At 34.8% G+C, this 17765-nt stretch overlaps 1 protein-coding gene across 1 annotated transcript; it reads left to right on the top strand.

The window, feature by feature from the left end:
• The first annotated feature begins 3473 nt into the window (after positions 1-3473).
• Positions 3474-15280, top strand: LOC132545717 (protein TBATA-like). Its single transcript, XM_060209408.1, has 7 exons — positions 3474-3684; positions 6131-6376; positions 8055-8314; positions 8615-8696; positions 9264-9432; positions 10412-10506; positions 14672-15280. The coding sequence occupies exons 1-7, from the start codon at positions 3474-3476 to the stop codon at positions 14905-14907; spliced, it is 1299 nt and encodes a 432-aa protein (XP_060065391.1). The 3' UTR covers positions 14908-15280.
• Positions 15281-17765: the final 2485 nt, after the last annotated feature.

The following is a 17765-nucleotide window of genomic DNA, read 5'->3' on the forward strand; positions in this document are numbered from 1 at the left end:
TACTGTAGTATATGTAGTTGATATCTATTGTAAAATTTATGTATATCCTTGTTAATTTCCTAGTTATGGTGTGTAATAAAGCCATGCTACATTTCTGTATATTTCTTCGAAAATATGAAGGAAAAAAGCTATTAAATTTTGATTGTACAAAAGAAACACAAGTGAAAAGCGATCTTTTACTAGACATTAAGAGTTAGATTCAGCAGCGTCTAATAATGAGGTAAACTATATCATACAGCTATTTCGTCCTTCTAGCTTTCTAGGACTCGTCAGTCCAAGGAGGCCACCAAGGAAAACCCAGATATCGAGATAAAAAAAAAGAAAAATCTAGACGGTGCAATTGCCCCATAATCAAATAAATCTAGTATTTTTTCTACGTAGGTATATTCTTAACCGTGCCACTTTTCGAGTGAATTACTACGTGGCATTGAGGTTATGACTTCTTCCACTACTTACCGATTCCTCTTGGATGTCTTGTAGTTAAGCTCATATACGGGTTGAACACACTAATACCAGCATGTCTGGGATAAAACCTGTAACTCTCACGCTCTCAAACAATCTTTACCTTGAAGAGCCGAGTGAATACATGACATTTTAAAACTTTATTATACAAAGCAAACCTATTTTAACATCTCTCAGGGGCTAGAGCTAAGTATTGGTTGTGTCTGAAGAGTTTATTGAAATCAGGTGATCTTATCTGGTGACTAAGGTAAAACACAGTAAAGCACTTGACGTAAATCATACATTTTAGCCTTTATGATTAATGCATTGGAAATAGATAATGAAAGATTTAAAGTTTTAAATAGCAACCAGTAAAATGGATTTACTGGTGATCTTTATCAAAAATCGGGATGGGAATATATATACTTATATACTGTAAAACCCAAGTGTTCAATGACCCGTCGAGTTGACAGTATGAGTTTTATCATTAACACTCCCAAGCGGGCTTGGTTTTTAAATTACAAATTTAAAATGAACATAAATGAATAGATATCAAAAGAACGCAGCATGAAATGATTACATATATTCGTATAAGTGTGTGATCACCAAGACAACAATATCGATTACGAACCCAATGACCCAGGTTTTCAATTAATTTTTCATTAAAAAGTAATTTATGACAAACGAACGATCATGGGATTAATATAACTGAAAAAACAGGCTATGAGACTCTGACAGTATTGAAGTAATATGTATCTACAAAAACGTATACTAGTAATAATTATGCATGTTAAGTGATATACCGGTTAAACAAACAAACAATATGTAGCTAATATTCAACCATGATACAAAAGTATCACAAAGTAACGACGCGTAAGTAATCTAAAAATCAATCAAATAACCGTTATAATTATGATCAAAATAGTTTGCAATGAGGCAGAAAACTTCTTGTGATATTGTGTCAACCTGCTCCATTGTTTTCAACGTTGTCGCTATTGTTATACGCGTGTTAAGGGTCAAAGGTCGCAATTCTACTGTTGTATATAATCTGTACTCGTTCTAGTTTATTCAATTATGAAATCGGATTAAAGCTTGGTGATATGATGCGAGATACAAATGTATACATTTCTGTAAATGTGGAATTAAAGGCATATTAGTCACTTAATATACAGGTTTGAATAATTTCAAAGGTACGAAACAATGACAAAACGACTCCTAAATAAAGAATGGCACTTTAGGGATCAATGGTTAATGTAAATATAGCCTACGACATTGAGATTTTAACTGTAATTATGATGTACACGGAATAACAAATTGACACCATTTTAGCATAATTGCAACCATTAAAAAGGATTTCATGTCAAATACACAACGCACCCATAATAGAAATTAGCCATTTTCATTTAGAAGTCATCAGGGTGAAGGAATTTTCACGGTGTTCGTTTCAGAGACAACCAATCCTAAAGACAACAGGCCATTAGCACCATGTTACGTTGTGAAAATTTCATGATTTGATTATCTGTAAAAACAACTGAAAGCTCCATCAAAATTATAACCTTTTAATGAAACGTTACCAATCAGTTGGGTTAAATGTTTCAAGCGATCGTATATACCTATTTGGCTGGCGCTGGGAACGCTAACAATGATCACCTGGTTAAGTGTCAAACTTTGCCCTCCTACAATGTAACAAGGGTGTAATGATTGACAGGATATATCATATGGTAGTTTGTATCGCGTTAAGTTGACAAAGTTATATACAACTAGATAATCACTAGACAATTATTGTGATTTAGAATGCATTGACGATACTAATGCTTTATTGATTGGGCAGATACTAACCAATCTGGTCGGGAATTCAACTCCCCAAAGACAGACAAGCGATGCCAAGTCTGCACTTTTGAAAACAGACGCTATCAAATATGTACCAGACCAATACATTATTGGTCTATACAGTTGATTTCTGTGATATCTACACGGTCAGCTCCTCACTGAGACGGCAATACTGCAAGAAATCTAGAAATTTATCCAATGGTCATTGTAATCATGTTTACAAGCTGACCATTCTGGTAATTGTAACAAAGTTTACAGACTGACCGCTCTGGTCACTGTAACAATGTTTACAGGCTGACCGCTCTGGTCACTGTAACAATGTAAACAGACTGACCGCTCTGGTAATTGTAACAATGTTTACATACTGACCGCTCTGGTCATTGTAACAATGTTTACTTGCTGACCGCTCTGGTCAATGTAACAATGTAAACAGACTGACCGCTCTGGTAATTGTAACAATGTTTACATACTGACCGCTCTGGTCATTGTAACAATGTTTACTTGCTGACCGCTCTGGTCATTGTAACAATGTTTACAGGTTGACCGCTCTGGTCACTGTAACAATGTAAACAGACTGACCGTTCTGGTTATGGTAACAGTTTTACATGGCCCAATGATAACTACGTTGACATTTTTAGGTAGTACACTTCGACTCTGCCCTTTCGTGTCCTCCTTGACATTGTCCAATGGTAAACATTTTGACATTGCCCAATAGTAAGAATAACTTTGAAATTGTCTAGTGGTAAACACTTTGACATTGACCAGTTCTAACCAATTTGACATTGAACAGTTCTAACCAATTTGACATTGACCAGTTCTAACCAATTTGACATTGCTCAGTTGTAACCTTTATGACATTGCCCAATGCTGAACACTTTGACATTGCCCAGTAGTTTACACTTTTACATTGCCCAGTGGTTTAATAATTCTATGTGAAGTTTGGTCGACTTACGTATAATTTGTAAGGCTGGGTAGAGTTACATTTTTGCCTGGATTTATCGATTTACATCACAAGTAAGAAGCATAATTTCAGGTAAACCACAGACGGCAAAGTGTGTATGTAATCACAGCTACAGAATGACTACAATTTCAGTTGTATCTGGTGTGTATATGAGCATAGCAAGGCAGTGCTATTTCAATAATGACCTGAGTTTGTGAAAATAATTAATAGTTGTTGACGTCTGTTTTCATTTTGTTTCAGGATGAGCCAGTCTGAAGTGTTTCGACCAACAAACGGAGACTTAATTGCGCGCCCAGGGCCCGTTGACGAAGGTTTCATGGCGTCCGTCGACAGTTTTAGAAAGCTTGGCAGTCGTCCGTCTACCAATGGAGGTTACCGATTCGGTCAGCTCAGCCAGAACTCGTTCTTTACACGTCATAATCCTCATCCAAACAGAGTTCGACATATCAAAGGTAAGAAGTCCATGATATCAATGCTGACAAATGTAGACAATTGGGCTTCTGTATGTATATGCAAAGTGTACCTATTGGCATGTGATCCCTTTCCTGTCTCATGATAAGAAAAGCTACAAATTCATTCAGAGTTGACGAGACAAGAGCAGAATATAAACAAGAAAGACATTTACACAGAAAATGTGGAAAAGACAGAGAGAATATCACCAGATGACATATGACAGAATATTTGTCAATCAAATTAAGATCTTAATTGACATTGATGCCATTTTTTAATCATTTCTAAATACTGATATTCATTGTAAAATAATCTTAAATCTTGCAATATAATCAATGCCTATAAATACTTCCTAAAAGCGAATCGTTAACATAACAAACGATGTCATGAGATAGTCACGCAGACAAAATCCAATATTTTCTTTAAACGCAAATGAGTAGAGAGGGTTTGTCCGAATTTTAATAATGTTACAATATACCTGTGTTCCTTCCCATATCTCTATTGCGAAATCGCGAAAGAGGGATGCACCGATTTCGTGGGATGTACACCTGTTTTGATAAATGCATCTCATAAAAATGCAATTTCTAATACGTTATCAAGCATCATGTGGCGTTGGGGATGGTATTGTGAACTCTCTACTCCGCTTTAAATACCATTGACAGATGTTATGTAACAATTTTGATTGAATTTAATGCATAGAGTGACAGCTTGTGTATAACCGAGATCACCTCTCTCAACGAATGGATCTTCACTATGCTTACAACTGTCGTAAAGTACGACATACCTTTCCCGAGAAGTTTACATGTCGTCATAGCTACGAGACATTACCTGCTATTGTTCGTGGAATATTACTTTTAACAAAATAAAAATGTAATTCGGTTGGAATGCCAGTGAGAGTGATTGTCGAATAATACCATAGATCTCTATACATACCGAGGTCGTAGACCGTGACGTCGGCCATTGTTGATAGCATGTTGTGTTGTTTACTGACCGACCGTTCTCGTAATCAGTAGTCTATAACGGTTTATCCACGTCATCTGGTAAAACCCATTCACCTGTTTATTAAGTTGTCTGATTTGTGTATCAGACATTCAATTTAACGATCATAAAGCTATTTAACAATGTGGTCGTTTTCTGAGGAAATATCAATTTGAAGCATTGCGTATTGTCGTCCTAATATGAAATACTAGTCTGGCAAGTTTCCATTCAATTGTAAAATAATTCCATTTACCCGTATCCATTTTCTTTCTGAACTACAATACAACCAGTCGATTCGATGCATACTCCTTTTGGTGCAAAATATGGCCTACATATGTATTTTTCTCGTGTGACATGCAATGTTTAACAGGTTGACATTAATGGAGTTTCATTTTTACGTTGATTCTTTTTCGAATGTTAAATGTCCGTCTGCTACAAATTCCTCTTCCCGTGTCGAGAATAAATGCTTTCCTCAATAAAGATTTTCTTGTATAGTGCATGGTTTTATGACCTATTTTCTGCAATGCTAAGTCCCTTTACTCTGTCAAATACAATGATTCTCACTAAAAATTTTCCCATGTGATAAATAATGGTTTTTCGACTTTCCACAAACACTAATAACACTTACAGAATTTGTTTAATTTAAAGTCACTTCCCTTTTTTTCATTGTTTTTCGGCAAATCGAATGTATTGGCTGATCACGACTTCATCTTCAGAAATGTGCACTCTTCTGTTTGGTATGAGAAATAGGAAAAACAATGCTGCCTGTTAATTGTAATAATCACTTTATGACATTAACAACCTATACTTATCATTGGTACATTAGCTGTATGTATCTCCTCTCTTACCTTTAAGACTGGTCTTCTCTTCATGCCAAGGTATTTCCTCTAATACGTACCTTTAATACTGGTTTTCAAGACCTGCCTAAATATCTTCTTTTTTACTTACCTTTGGAATAAGTCTTCTTAGCGTGTTTATAAATGTTATTATTACATTGTGTTTTGTGTCTACTCTCTAACTTACCTTTGGTAGACGTCTTCTAGACCTTTATACATTCTCTTTTTCTTACCTACATATATACATGCTTACATTTATTCGAATAGTGGCATGGTACAGAATATATACATGTACTTCACATTCTTATAAAATTAATGGACATATCAAATGATGAAAATTATTGAATTATGGGTATAATGGAGCTCTCTTCCTAGATCTTTACATTTCTTTCGATAACTTTGTATTTTTTATACGCATCCTGGGATTTAAATTTAAGTCACTTGGAATCACTAACGAGTCATAGAAGAACGAAAAAGTTGTATGATGTTTTATTATTGTTTGGCTCTGCTATATTTGTATTAAAGGTGCTTTCACTTGTGTCTTTCGTACAATTTTTGTACAGGTTTCTACACGTGCCCATAATCATAATTAATACATTAGCTGTATGTATCTCCATTCTTACCTTTGTTAAAGGTCTTCTCGACGTGCCTATTTGTGCCGTGAACGACAATGGCTACTTCTCTAATCCAAAGTACTCCCTGCAATTCCCTCCAAATGCCTTCAACAATAATAAGATGAGCAAACATGGTAAGGTTCCTGTTAACGCCATCAACGTCAACTCTCAGCTCCATCCTATCAACACAGTGACAGGTCTGCAGTACTTTACCGGTCTACAGAGTTACCCCTGGAGGGAGAAGGCCATCCCCAAAGTTGGCATGGGTGAGTAGTAAATTTCTAGTTTTTGCAATCAAATACCGACTTCTGATACCTTTTATGTCAGTTTTCTGTCCAAGACTACTTGAAATAAAATACAAATCCAGATTTTGCTTCCTTATAATTTATTTACAATTCTGCTACTTTATGAATATGTTTTGCAATTTCTTAAACAATTATTCAACGGACAACAGCATTGCATAGTAAACTACTTAATCCTTTAAATGTCAAAGCCATTCCTGGGAATGTAGCTAGCAACATTTACGTTTCCACATCGTAGATACATACGAAAGGTGTCGAAGCCAGGATGCAATTCAATAATGAAATTAAACAGATCTGGAAACAGGCATACTGGTTAAGTTGATAAATTGTATAACAATTAAGACTTTATCAATAAACCGACCGTAACCGACTTTAGATAGTGAAGGTGAAAACCTGTGAAATTCGGTGCAACAGTGGTTTTTTCGCACTAGATTTCCAGTTTCATTTTGATTTATTGACTCGAATTGATAATAAGTTTAATTCTACCAATATATCTGAATCATTTGCCTGCATTTAAAGCTATGATTCTCATTGATGTTCACTATAATCCCTGTCTGCTTTTTAATCAGAAAAGGGACCACCGCGTACTGACGTTAGTGGTAACGCCAGATCTATTGGGTCGCTTAGGTACTCGTACCGCTACAATCATTTGTTGAGGTGATGCAACCAAGGTCGGTATGGATATGAGTCACGTGCTTTTAGTGCGCAGAAAATCACATCAACATAGTTCAGCTTGGACGTTTGAGAACACGTGACCATTTCACAGAATTCCGGAATGAGTCCACAGATGATTAACGTTTTGTTGTGAAATGTGTAGACTGACATGTAGCAACATTTGTGAGACCAAATGACGAATAATAATTTACCCTAGAAGTGCATTAGAGTTATCCTTCTTACCACGCCGTGATATTAATACTCATTTCCGCTATAGCTAGCACGTGCCGAGTGACCTTTGTGGATTGTGTGCAAAGATAAATACGACATATGTAACACAACGATGAACATTAGAAATATGTAATGTTCTAAGCTTCTATTCTTTTTGATGTTATTTTGACTAATTAAAGTAAATGATATATTTCTGTATATCAGCATCACGTTTTATCCATACATCGCGCGACATACGTGATTCTTTAACAATTCTAAAGTGTTGTTGCTTATTATACCGAATATTGGAAATTTTTATACATAGATACATTGACCTATTGCAGTTCTGATTATATTGTATTGTTCTTTTTGTTTGTAAATAAACAATGTAATTACAACATATTTTTTTCTTTTTCTTTGCTATTCGAAAGATTGTTTAACCTAATGTGATTGGTTACATTTCCTAGTGTATATATATATAACACATTAATGAAAAGGTTATACAGATGTACTGTTGTATATCAAATTAATCTATACAAATGATTTACAGATTGATGAATACTAACTGAAAGAAACGATTAACTTTAATTCTATTGTATTATGTATTGACATTGATTTGTACAAGAAACTTGAAAAATGATTTGTCAGGTATAAGTGAAATAAAATACATCACTACAGTGTGGATTTACAAGCGTGCGCGCCTTTATGGTACATGTAAATTTTCGTATTAAGGTAAAGTAGTTTTATAATACAACAAAATGTTTTCTGTGTCACCTAGTTCCTGTAACTGAAGCATGGAGGAACGAGCTCCAACAACTGACACAGGCCTTGATGGGGGAAGAGCAACCGAAACCGAAAGCCCCCGTGATCCCGAAGGAACCCGAACGACCCAGAACACTGTACTCCGCAGAAACCGGTCGACTTATACCTCCTCCTTCACGCGCTATGTCGCGTGGGGCTTCTCGGCGCGCATCTCGACAAGGTGCGCGTGAACCCCTGTTACGCCACATAGCAGCAGAGCCAGATATGGAAAGTATGGTAAGTAAATAATGGTAACAACTCAAAAACTATGGACAGTTTTAAAAAGGAAGGCTAATCCGCAATAAATAAACGACTACGTTATACAATTAATATCTTTCCTACCACTTATTATTTCTATTCTACGTTATCCTGTGCCCAAGCTAGTCGGACGGACCACTTTAATCTGTATACTTTTGCCAGGTTCAATATGTTTTCCGATTTCAACTATTGTTCCCTCTTTACTTGTGGAAATATCTATTTTTTGCATTTTTGGAGCGTTCTTCGACATGTATTAAGCGTATTATACCTTGTGTCCAGGTGTTGTCCATGCTTTGTCAAATCCTGCAGACCGAAGACATCAACGCCGTTCAAGCTTGGCTATGCTCCGCGGGAGAAAGAGGTAATTTCTTCATAACATCTACTGTCAAATCACCATACCAATAAACAATGATAAAAGATATGCCAGCTGTACAAGACAACTATGTGTATTGTTGTGTAGAAAACGATCCAACCACAACAATGTGTAAAATAACTAAAGATTATTGCAATCTACTCTTAAAAAAAGACGATTACACAAGACTGCAATTGTAAGACGAATAGAGACCTAAATACAAGCAAACATAACGACGATGTTCTACAGGACTATAGACCTTCATACATATAAACAAGGCGGTAATGTTACAGATGACTACAGACCTTAATATAAACAAACAAGGCGGTAATGTCACAGATGACTACAGACCTTAATATAAACAAACAAGGCGGTAATGTTACAGATGACTACAGACCTTAATACATACAAACAAGGCGGTAATGTTAAAGATGACTACAGACCTTAATACAAACAAGGCTGTAATGCTATAGATGACTTATGAAATTAATACAATTATACTTTAGAGTAACGTTAGGTATGGTTAAGTATTTTGATACAGAGGACAGTAAATAATTTTTACCATTATTGATACAGAGAAAACGATGGTGATGGACATGATTAAGGCGGCTATGGGTTCTCGGGATACCTACTACAAACATGATTACAACCCAGAGTTTGCGGACGAGCAAAGAACCATCCTGCCCCCTATTGGCGAGAGTCAGAAACAAACCTTACCGAGTGACATGGAGAAGACAATTGACAGGTAATTTATTTTACAATATAATGTTATAATGGGTTATCTTGTGTAGTATTAACAATCACTTTATATCTGTGGCCTAATGTTTAAGGTATCACATGTCACTGGGAAGGAGGGCTATGAAGGATACTATGGATTAAATTAGATATCTTTGGACAGAAAACGTTGAAAATATGCTCTTTTTATACAGTTATTGAGAGCAAATCCTCGCGAAAGGGGAAATACAAGCATTTTTTAAAGGCATTGAAACTAGAATTAAATAGATACACATTAACATATAATTAATCATCTCCCGTTTCTAATAAGTCATAATGGACAACAAAGACGTTATTCATATTGTCATATTGTGGTACCATATAGGCCTACTGAGGTAGCAAAACTAATTGTAAAACGTCTAAAGATACAATATAAAAGTGTTTATGCTTTAATAATCAGAAGTGTTTCTATATCAAATCTAAATCTAGTAAGTGATATCGACGGTATGGTTCAATATTGATACTGGATCAAAACAATAGATGTTCATTGGATGAATATAACTGGAATACATATATAATCAATGACGTAATAACGACAGTACGGAGAAGAAGTCCGAGGCAACCTGCCCCTTTATCAAAACTCAAAATATTTTTAAAAGTTACATACCTCACATCGAACATAAAACAAAGACAAAGTAACTGACTATTTTTTAAACTTGTTCCGTCTCTGTTTCATATTCTATGTGTGTGTGTGATGTAACGTTTGTAATATTTACATTACTTAATTAATTTTAATTTATGTATGGTTGCTTTAATTATATTATTTTTTCTATATTAATACGTTTATTTTTTCAGAATTAATATCAAGTAATGGATGACATTTGTATGTTTTACACTGATGTATTGTTTTTAAATGTCACATTCTCCCTTCGTGTGAGTTTAAATGTCATGCATATGTCATCAAATGTATCATCAGTATGTCATGTATATCTACACCTTGTGTATTAAAGGCTCATCCTGGAGGATCAGGGAGTCCCAGGGGAGCCCCAGATGGAATCCTTTGTCCCAAAGGCCCCACTTAAACCGGTTATTGCTGACCAAGACGGTGAGTGCTACTTCACACATCTTAGACAATAATGTTTTTTCCTGACATGTTTGCTCAATAAATCTATTAAGACACTTTATTTTGATAGATTAGTATTTATACCCGTGTACGTAATATGTAGGGAGACTTCCCTATAAACTGTAGTAAAAACAATGATTGACCTTTATTATACAATTGATCATTAAAAGATTGTTCTTATTGGCTACATTACATTTTACACCTGATGTATACGAAATGTTTAGGCTCTTTTGTTTTTTGAAGAGTGACAAAATGAAGTGTTCGTTACATATTCTGATACGTCTGAACGGAATTTTCTTACAAATTTACCAAATCTAGGATAGAAAATGGCTTTTTTACTTGTGTCTGCAGTGCTGGGATTGAATATTTTGACTATTTATTGTGACATTTAAAGCTGCAAATGACCATTTTCATCAAGTACGTGTAAAGTTAAAGTGTATCTTTATGAACACGTATTTTAATAGTTATTTTCTTATGTATATTGACCTAATGTGTTTCGTGTTTAATCATAAAAAGTCTCTTTTAACATTACTACTGCATAGAATTATTCTTGTAATAGAACTGCCTTCATTTTTATCCGTCTAAACAACGTTACCTTTAAATCATATCTAATTGTCACCAAAAGCAATTTCATGAAAACAATTGAAAACGAACCCTGGAAAATATCTTAATCTTACCAAGTGAACTAAAATAACTTAAATATATCATACCTAGCTTTTAGTTATGTTTCCAACAGTCCAATAGCTTCGTGAGGGTTCATAACGTAGATAAGACAAATCATATTAAATTTAATTAAAAGTACTGCAGCAGGAATGACGACCTAAATGTTTCTTGTGACAAATGTGTTGCTGGTTTTTCCAGAGTTTGAGTTCCTCCCGGAAGTTTTAGGTTTCCAGGAGGTAGGAGGTATACAATGATTGTGCAGCTTAAATGTCGCTTATGTCACCATATGATTGTCCAAACAAACAACACGCATACACATTACCAAGGCTTACGTCATACATAATGGTTTGGTGATAGATCTACCTCAAATCAACTGAGGTGAAAAACAGCTAAAACAAAGCTAGTTGGTCTTATCGATTTACAGAACCTAACAGACATCGACATTAATAACATGTTCAATTTAAACCGTTTCCTAATTCAAGCATTTCTTGTGGTTATATCACTGATGTTTCGTTTCAGCTACACTACATTGTGAAGCATTTCTTGACAGTTTCTGAAAATTAGTATAGAAATACCCCAACAGTTATTAAGTATATATATCTTGTACATATATCAATCAGTATGTGCCATTAGCTGAATTGATATTGTACCTGTAGATATATAATGTTTTTTTACCAGACAGAAGTTGAATTCCTGGTATCTATTTTATGACGTGGTTTAATACCTAAAGACTATTATCAATTATTGTAACAATACATATGTCGCCTTCTGGTCAAATTTATGTAACCCGACCATAGCAGTCTCTTAGACATCATTTCAGCTGACGGTTCTTTAGCTATATTCCTACGATATAATTTAGTTGGCATGACCAATATTACGACAATGAAGTGACTAGTAATAAGCTTTTTGTCTTTGTAACGTTTCACCTGGCTTGTTTATGTTCACCTGTATTGTGCAAAAGAATATCAAAATATTTGATACATTCGTTTTGATTTCGTATTGTTTTGCTGGAGCATTGTGTTGCTTTTTAGAGCCCATCATTTGATGATGATGGGTTATGCAAATCGCCCTTCGTCCATGGTCCGCGTTCTGTCCATAAACAATTGTTCATATCGCTAATCCTTGAGAGAATTTTCACTATGAAAAAATGTCATCGCTATTTCTTGAGGAGCAATGAAAGGGTCTCTCTCAAACTTTACTTAGTGATTCCTTTTGGTCTCTAGTTATGTCCGTTTGATTTTGGAACTGATCGAAACTGATCGGAAAAAATAAAACGACCAACAGGCGGATATTTAGGATTTTTACAATGAAAGTTCTTATTCATTACTGGCTGGATGTCGCTAAAATTAATTTCTATGTTCCCCTTTGTCCCTTATTGTTTGCGTTTAATTTTGGAACTAGTGAGGAGACAAGAAACTAAATGACCGCGAGACGGCCATCTTTGATTTGGCATTAGAAGTTAGCAAATGCAGTTTTCTAGTAGTCAGGGATGGATCGTTCTCATTGCCCATATATACATTTATGTAGGTGCCCATTGGTCACTGGTTGTGTCCTGTTAAGTTTGCGATTGTTTATAAAAAAACTAAAATGTCAATTATAGGCGAATATTTGGATTTGGCAAATAGTATCGCTGTTTCTAAAAGAGGACTTTATAAATCTCATACAACAACAGGAAAGCAGGAAAAAGAAGAGAAAAGATCTTTTAAGAAATAAACAAAGATCTAAGAATGGTTGGCGCCAAGATCCCTTCGGATTTACTTAACAGAAGTTAACCTTGAAATCATATTATGAGAGTTTGACTTTTGGTGGTGGCATTACGTCGCACTAAAACGCTGGGATCTTATATGATAAAATGTTACAATAGTTAAATAGCAGGACCTTCCTATGGTAAAAACTAGACCTTTAATCGCGCATGTATGTTGTAAGAAACATTCTGTATATTCAAAGGAGTGTTGTTATGACAATAATTTCAAGTTTAGTGTAAGTATACAGATCCTTGTGTGTAGAGCGTCAAATAATAAAAACGTCATAGCTGTTTCGTACTACCTACTTAGTTATTGTTTATTTTGTCCCTCATGCTTGCTCTATTTTGATTGTCGTCGAACTGCTTTAACCATTAATTATTTTGCTCCTTTTGTAATTTTAAACATACAATATAGGAAACTGTGAGTTACCTACAAGGAATCTGTTGTCAAGACTTTTTAAACAGCCAGCGAAGTATTCAATAAATAACTTCATTGCAACCCTTTGTGTTTTGTTGTACAATACATTTCAATGTAAACAAACTGTATCAATCACAGATAATATAAATCAGCATCACCTGTGATATGTGATGGATTAGCTCCCTTGACAGACTATAACTATTATTAGTGGTATGTAAATGTCGCTCACATTGGATGTTAAGGCGAGAAGCTATTTGAAGTGATTCATGTTAGGCCGCAAGTACTGATGTGACCTTAAAGTTAATCAATTTATTTGACAATATTATAATTATGGATTAAGCATGATTAACATGCATTATGTATATAACATTATATTTGATGCCATCTAGTCCACGTATGTGACATAATATGTGATGCCGTCTAGTCCACGTATATAACATTAGTTTTGATGTCTTCTGGTCCATATAAGAAACATTATCTTTTATGTCTTCTGGTCCACGTTTGTAACATTATCTTTAATGTCTTCTGGTCCACGTATGTAACATTATCTTTAATGTCTTCTGGTCCACGTTTGTAACATTATCTTTGATGTCTTCTAGTCCACGTATGTAACATTATATTTGATGCCTTCTGGTCCACGTTTGTAACAATGCCTGTGTCATCTACTTTTCCATGTGTGTAACATTACCTATGTCAGATTCGGGTCCACGTATGTAAAACACTTATATCACTTCTGTTCCTTGAACAATGTATGTAACCTTAACGTTACCTTTGTCATATAATGGTCCGTGTATGTAAATATGCAGCTTTACTTTTCCATCCATATAGTCCATGTATATGGCAATACATTTGTCAGCTTATGATCTCTCTGTGTCATATTGCGTTTCTCACCTTCTGGTTCATATGTATATATACCTAATAGTGTCTCTATGACATTCTGGCCAATGTATATAACAATAGATTTGTTGTCATCTCTTGTCCATATGTATAAAACAGTGCCCCATCGCCCCCTGGTCGATATATTTAAAAATATCATTGTTGTCTTGATGCCCGCATACGTAATAATGCCTCTATATCGCCCCCTGGTCGATATATGTAACAATACCTTTGTTGTCTTGTTGTCCATGTACATAACAGTGCCTCTATATCGCCCCCCTGGTCGATATATGTAACAATATCATTGATGTCTTCTGGTCCGTATACATAAAAGTGCCTCTTTATCGCCTTCTGGCCCATGAAAGTAACATGAGATGTGCGCCTTCTAGTCTGTATACGTTATTCTATCCTTGTCGTAATCATAACCTTCGTCGTTACTTTTGTAGAACTTACAACCAATATCCAGCCACCAGTAAGTGAAGCATTCAAGAAACAATTTACACGCCCGCCGACTAATGCTGGCAGACGAACTCCTATGAAGACTGAGGCTCCACCTGCCCCAGCGACCTCTTTCCGGTTTACGACATCCGCTCATGGCAGACAGGAAGATGCTGCAGCTAAGCAATCAAAACCGGCACCAGCGGAGCAACGAGTGGATGTGACAAGTCCCAATACCTTTTAATATCAAACCAGTACTAGAGACAATCTAACCATTCTGTACAATTATTATTTGAAAGATGGAATTCAGGAAGAAAACATCGCACCACTTAATTATATATTTGTACATTAAAGTCTGCACAATATTAATAAGGAATTGTTTTGGAAGGTGCACTACAAGAACAGCGTTAAAGTTTCATTATCTGTATAGGCATATTTCGCACCAAATCACAATTAAATTGAACCATTCGTTTTTATCATCTGTATTCTTCTATGAGGAACTATCTTTACACTCAATTGTTGGCCTTCATAGTTAGTCGTACTGTGACACTGGTAGCTTACCTGATCGTCGTCAACTACATGTTATTAATTTACTGTTTGAAACCCTGTATCACTGAATCTCCACAGAATCCACATTATCATTCGTTGATATACGGAAAGTGATATGAAATCACGCTTTACAATGATTATAACTAATTATTAAATACTACTCACGCAGATGAAAATCAATATGCTACCAGAGTATCTAACTAGTGAATAGTTCGACCGAAAGCGTACCTCAGTGTTAGGTGCATCAGCTAGATTAGGAGATGTTCATCTACCAAATATACTGAACGTTAGTTAACTGTGTGATGGAATGAGCTAACAAATAGATGATAAAGTAGAAATGATGTATCGGAAACACACCTGATTATTCCCACAATTACATATATTTGTAGATGTTTTTATGCCCTTTAAGTTATTTTTAATGTTTTATTTATCTAAATGTATCTCCTGTTTATGTGATCAAAACATATTTAATGTCATCTGTAACACTACTTATCATTATTACTCTCATACTGTGTGACAATGTGTATAATAACATACTCGCTATGGAAGGGAGGTAACTTCTTCAATCGGAAGTGAACTCTCCCATAAAACGCCGTCCAAGAAATCTGTGATATATTTTGTATATAAATATTGATTTATATAAATACTGTAACAAGTTATCGTTGCGCGCCTTTACAACAGTATTATATAGTTTCGTCTAGGTTTTGTAACGTGTGTTGACTTTTTGTGTATATAACTTGTAAATGTGTAAATATAAATATCTAGGACGAGACAAGAGAATGTATGGATGAGAATGCTCAAGGAATATCTTGATTTTAATACTTGCTCAACTGTTATATATCCGTGACATTAAACGCTGCAGTGTTGTATCATCATAATGGCTTTGTTTATTTATCATACATAACGACATAGTCACAAACACATACATGTATCAACCAAATTGACCGATAATGTGTACAACTGTTGTTTACTACTCATGTGTCGTGTGGGTGACAGTCACAATAAATCTAGTTTTTTCAGGTAAAGTATTATAAACAATGACTATACTAAGGATGCATAACGAGACAGGTAGTTATATTTTATAAATATAGAAACATTGTCAGATAAAGTATTATACACAGTGACAATACCAGAATACCTTTCGAGATAAGTGGCTGGTTATTATAGAAACAGAGGACTATTACAGGGTGTTTATAAATGATCCACCAAGACGGCCAGTTCTCTATACTGTTACATATTATAGGATGTAGATACAGAAATAACCAGATGACTATGTAACGTGTTTATACACCGAATGATAAGAGATTTAAACATGATGAATGAGTTATCCTGTAGAAGGTGCTACTATACACTAACCGTACAGTATTGTGCCATGGAAAGACATTAAATATCTGTTTCATTTTGGAAACAAATCAACACAAATACAAAGGAAGCGATCAGTCATAAACAGTCTACATCAGTATCGTTTTTCGACTTTTCTTTCGTCAATTTTATCAACATAACACAACAATGGCTGATCCTGTCAGATTTGTTTCTTTATACAGTACCGGTGTACTCATGAATGAAATATGCTTAAGCAAAAAGTACCAGGACAGCAGTAGGACTGTTGACATATAAAACTTATTCTCAAGAAGCAATGTACCGATATTGCATATTTTTGCTTTTAGGAATTAGATGAGAAAAAGTCCACCCCGAAATGAGGGATCATTTTCCCTCGAAAATTATCTTTTTTTTCAAACTACACAAACTTTACTTTGAACTTTTTCAAGAATACGAATTACAGGTACATGACTATAGTGATTGTTGATTTTGTAACAAATATGGGGAAAAACTTATTTTTTCTATCATTCGCCTTATTTCATGTGTTTTTAGAGAATATTAAAAGAAGTTGTAGGATGTTGCTATCAGTAAATTGTTTTATTTCACTAACAACAGTAACCAACAACAATAGAATGATCAACCTCATCAACCGGTTAGAATTATATAATTATCACATGACAATGAAATGTACAATATAATGGAAATAACAGAAAAAGTAATGTTTAAATCATACAAACATGTACAGATTATTCTGTAGTGAATTAACATATATCAAGCTTGACATATTGCAAGCGATATTGTATATATTTGAACAATTCTGACAAACAGTGGTTGATGCCATATCATAGGCTGGTAAAGCTAAATTTTGTATATACCACGCCATCCTTCCACAAGTCGAAGTCGTTATAAAAAAACTTAGATATATTACTTTTTACAACACTATATCGTTGACAATGCGATGTAGTGAAGGCTCGGGTTGTGGTGTACTACTACTGTTAAAACAATACTACTGCCGCATGTATTCAAAGATACTGTTCACAACATCAGTTCACGTCAGTAACATCATTAATGATCCTATGTGTTTTAATTCTTAAAGAATATATAAAACAATGGTATTATGTTTTAATAAGCAGATCTTTAACGACAAAAGCAATATAATTAACTTCATTGAACAAATACGGAAATCACATAGGTATAGAAGTGAGTAATTGTTTCACATAGAGGTGCATCAGA

This window comes from Ylistrum balloti, unplaced genomic scaffold (assembly GCF_031769215.1).
Source record: "Ylistrum balloti isolate Yb309-2 unplaced genomic scaffold, AGI_CSIRO_Ybal_v1 Utg369852, whole genome shotgun sequence".
Taxonomy (NCBI): Eukaryota; Metazoa; Mollusca; class Bivalvia; order Pectinida; family Pectinidae; genus Ylistrum; species Ylistrum balloti.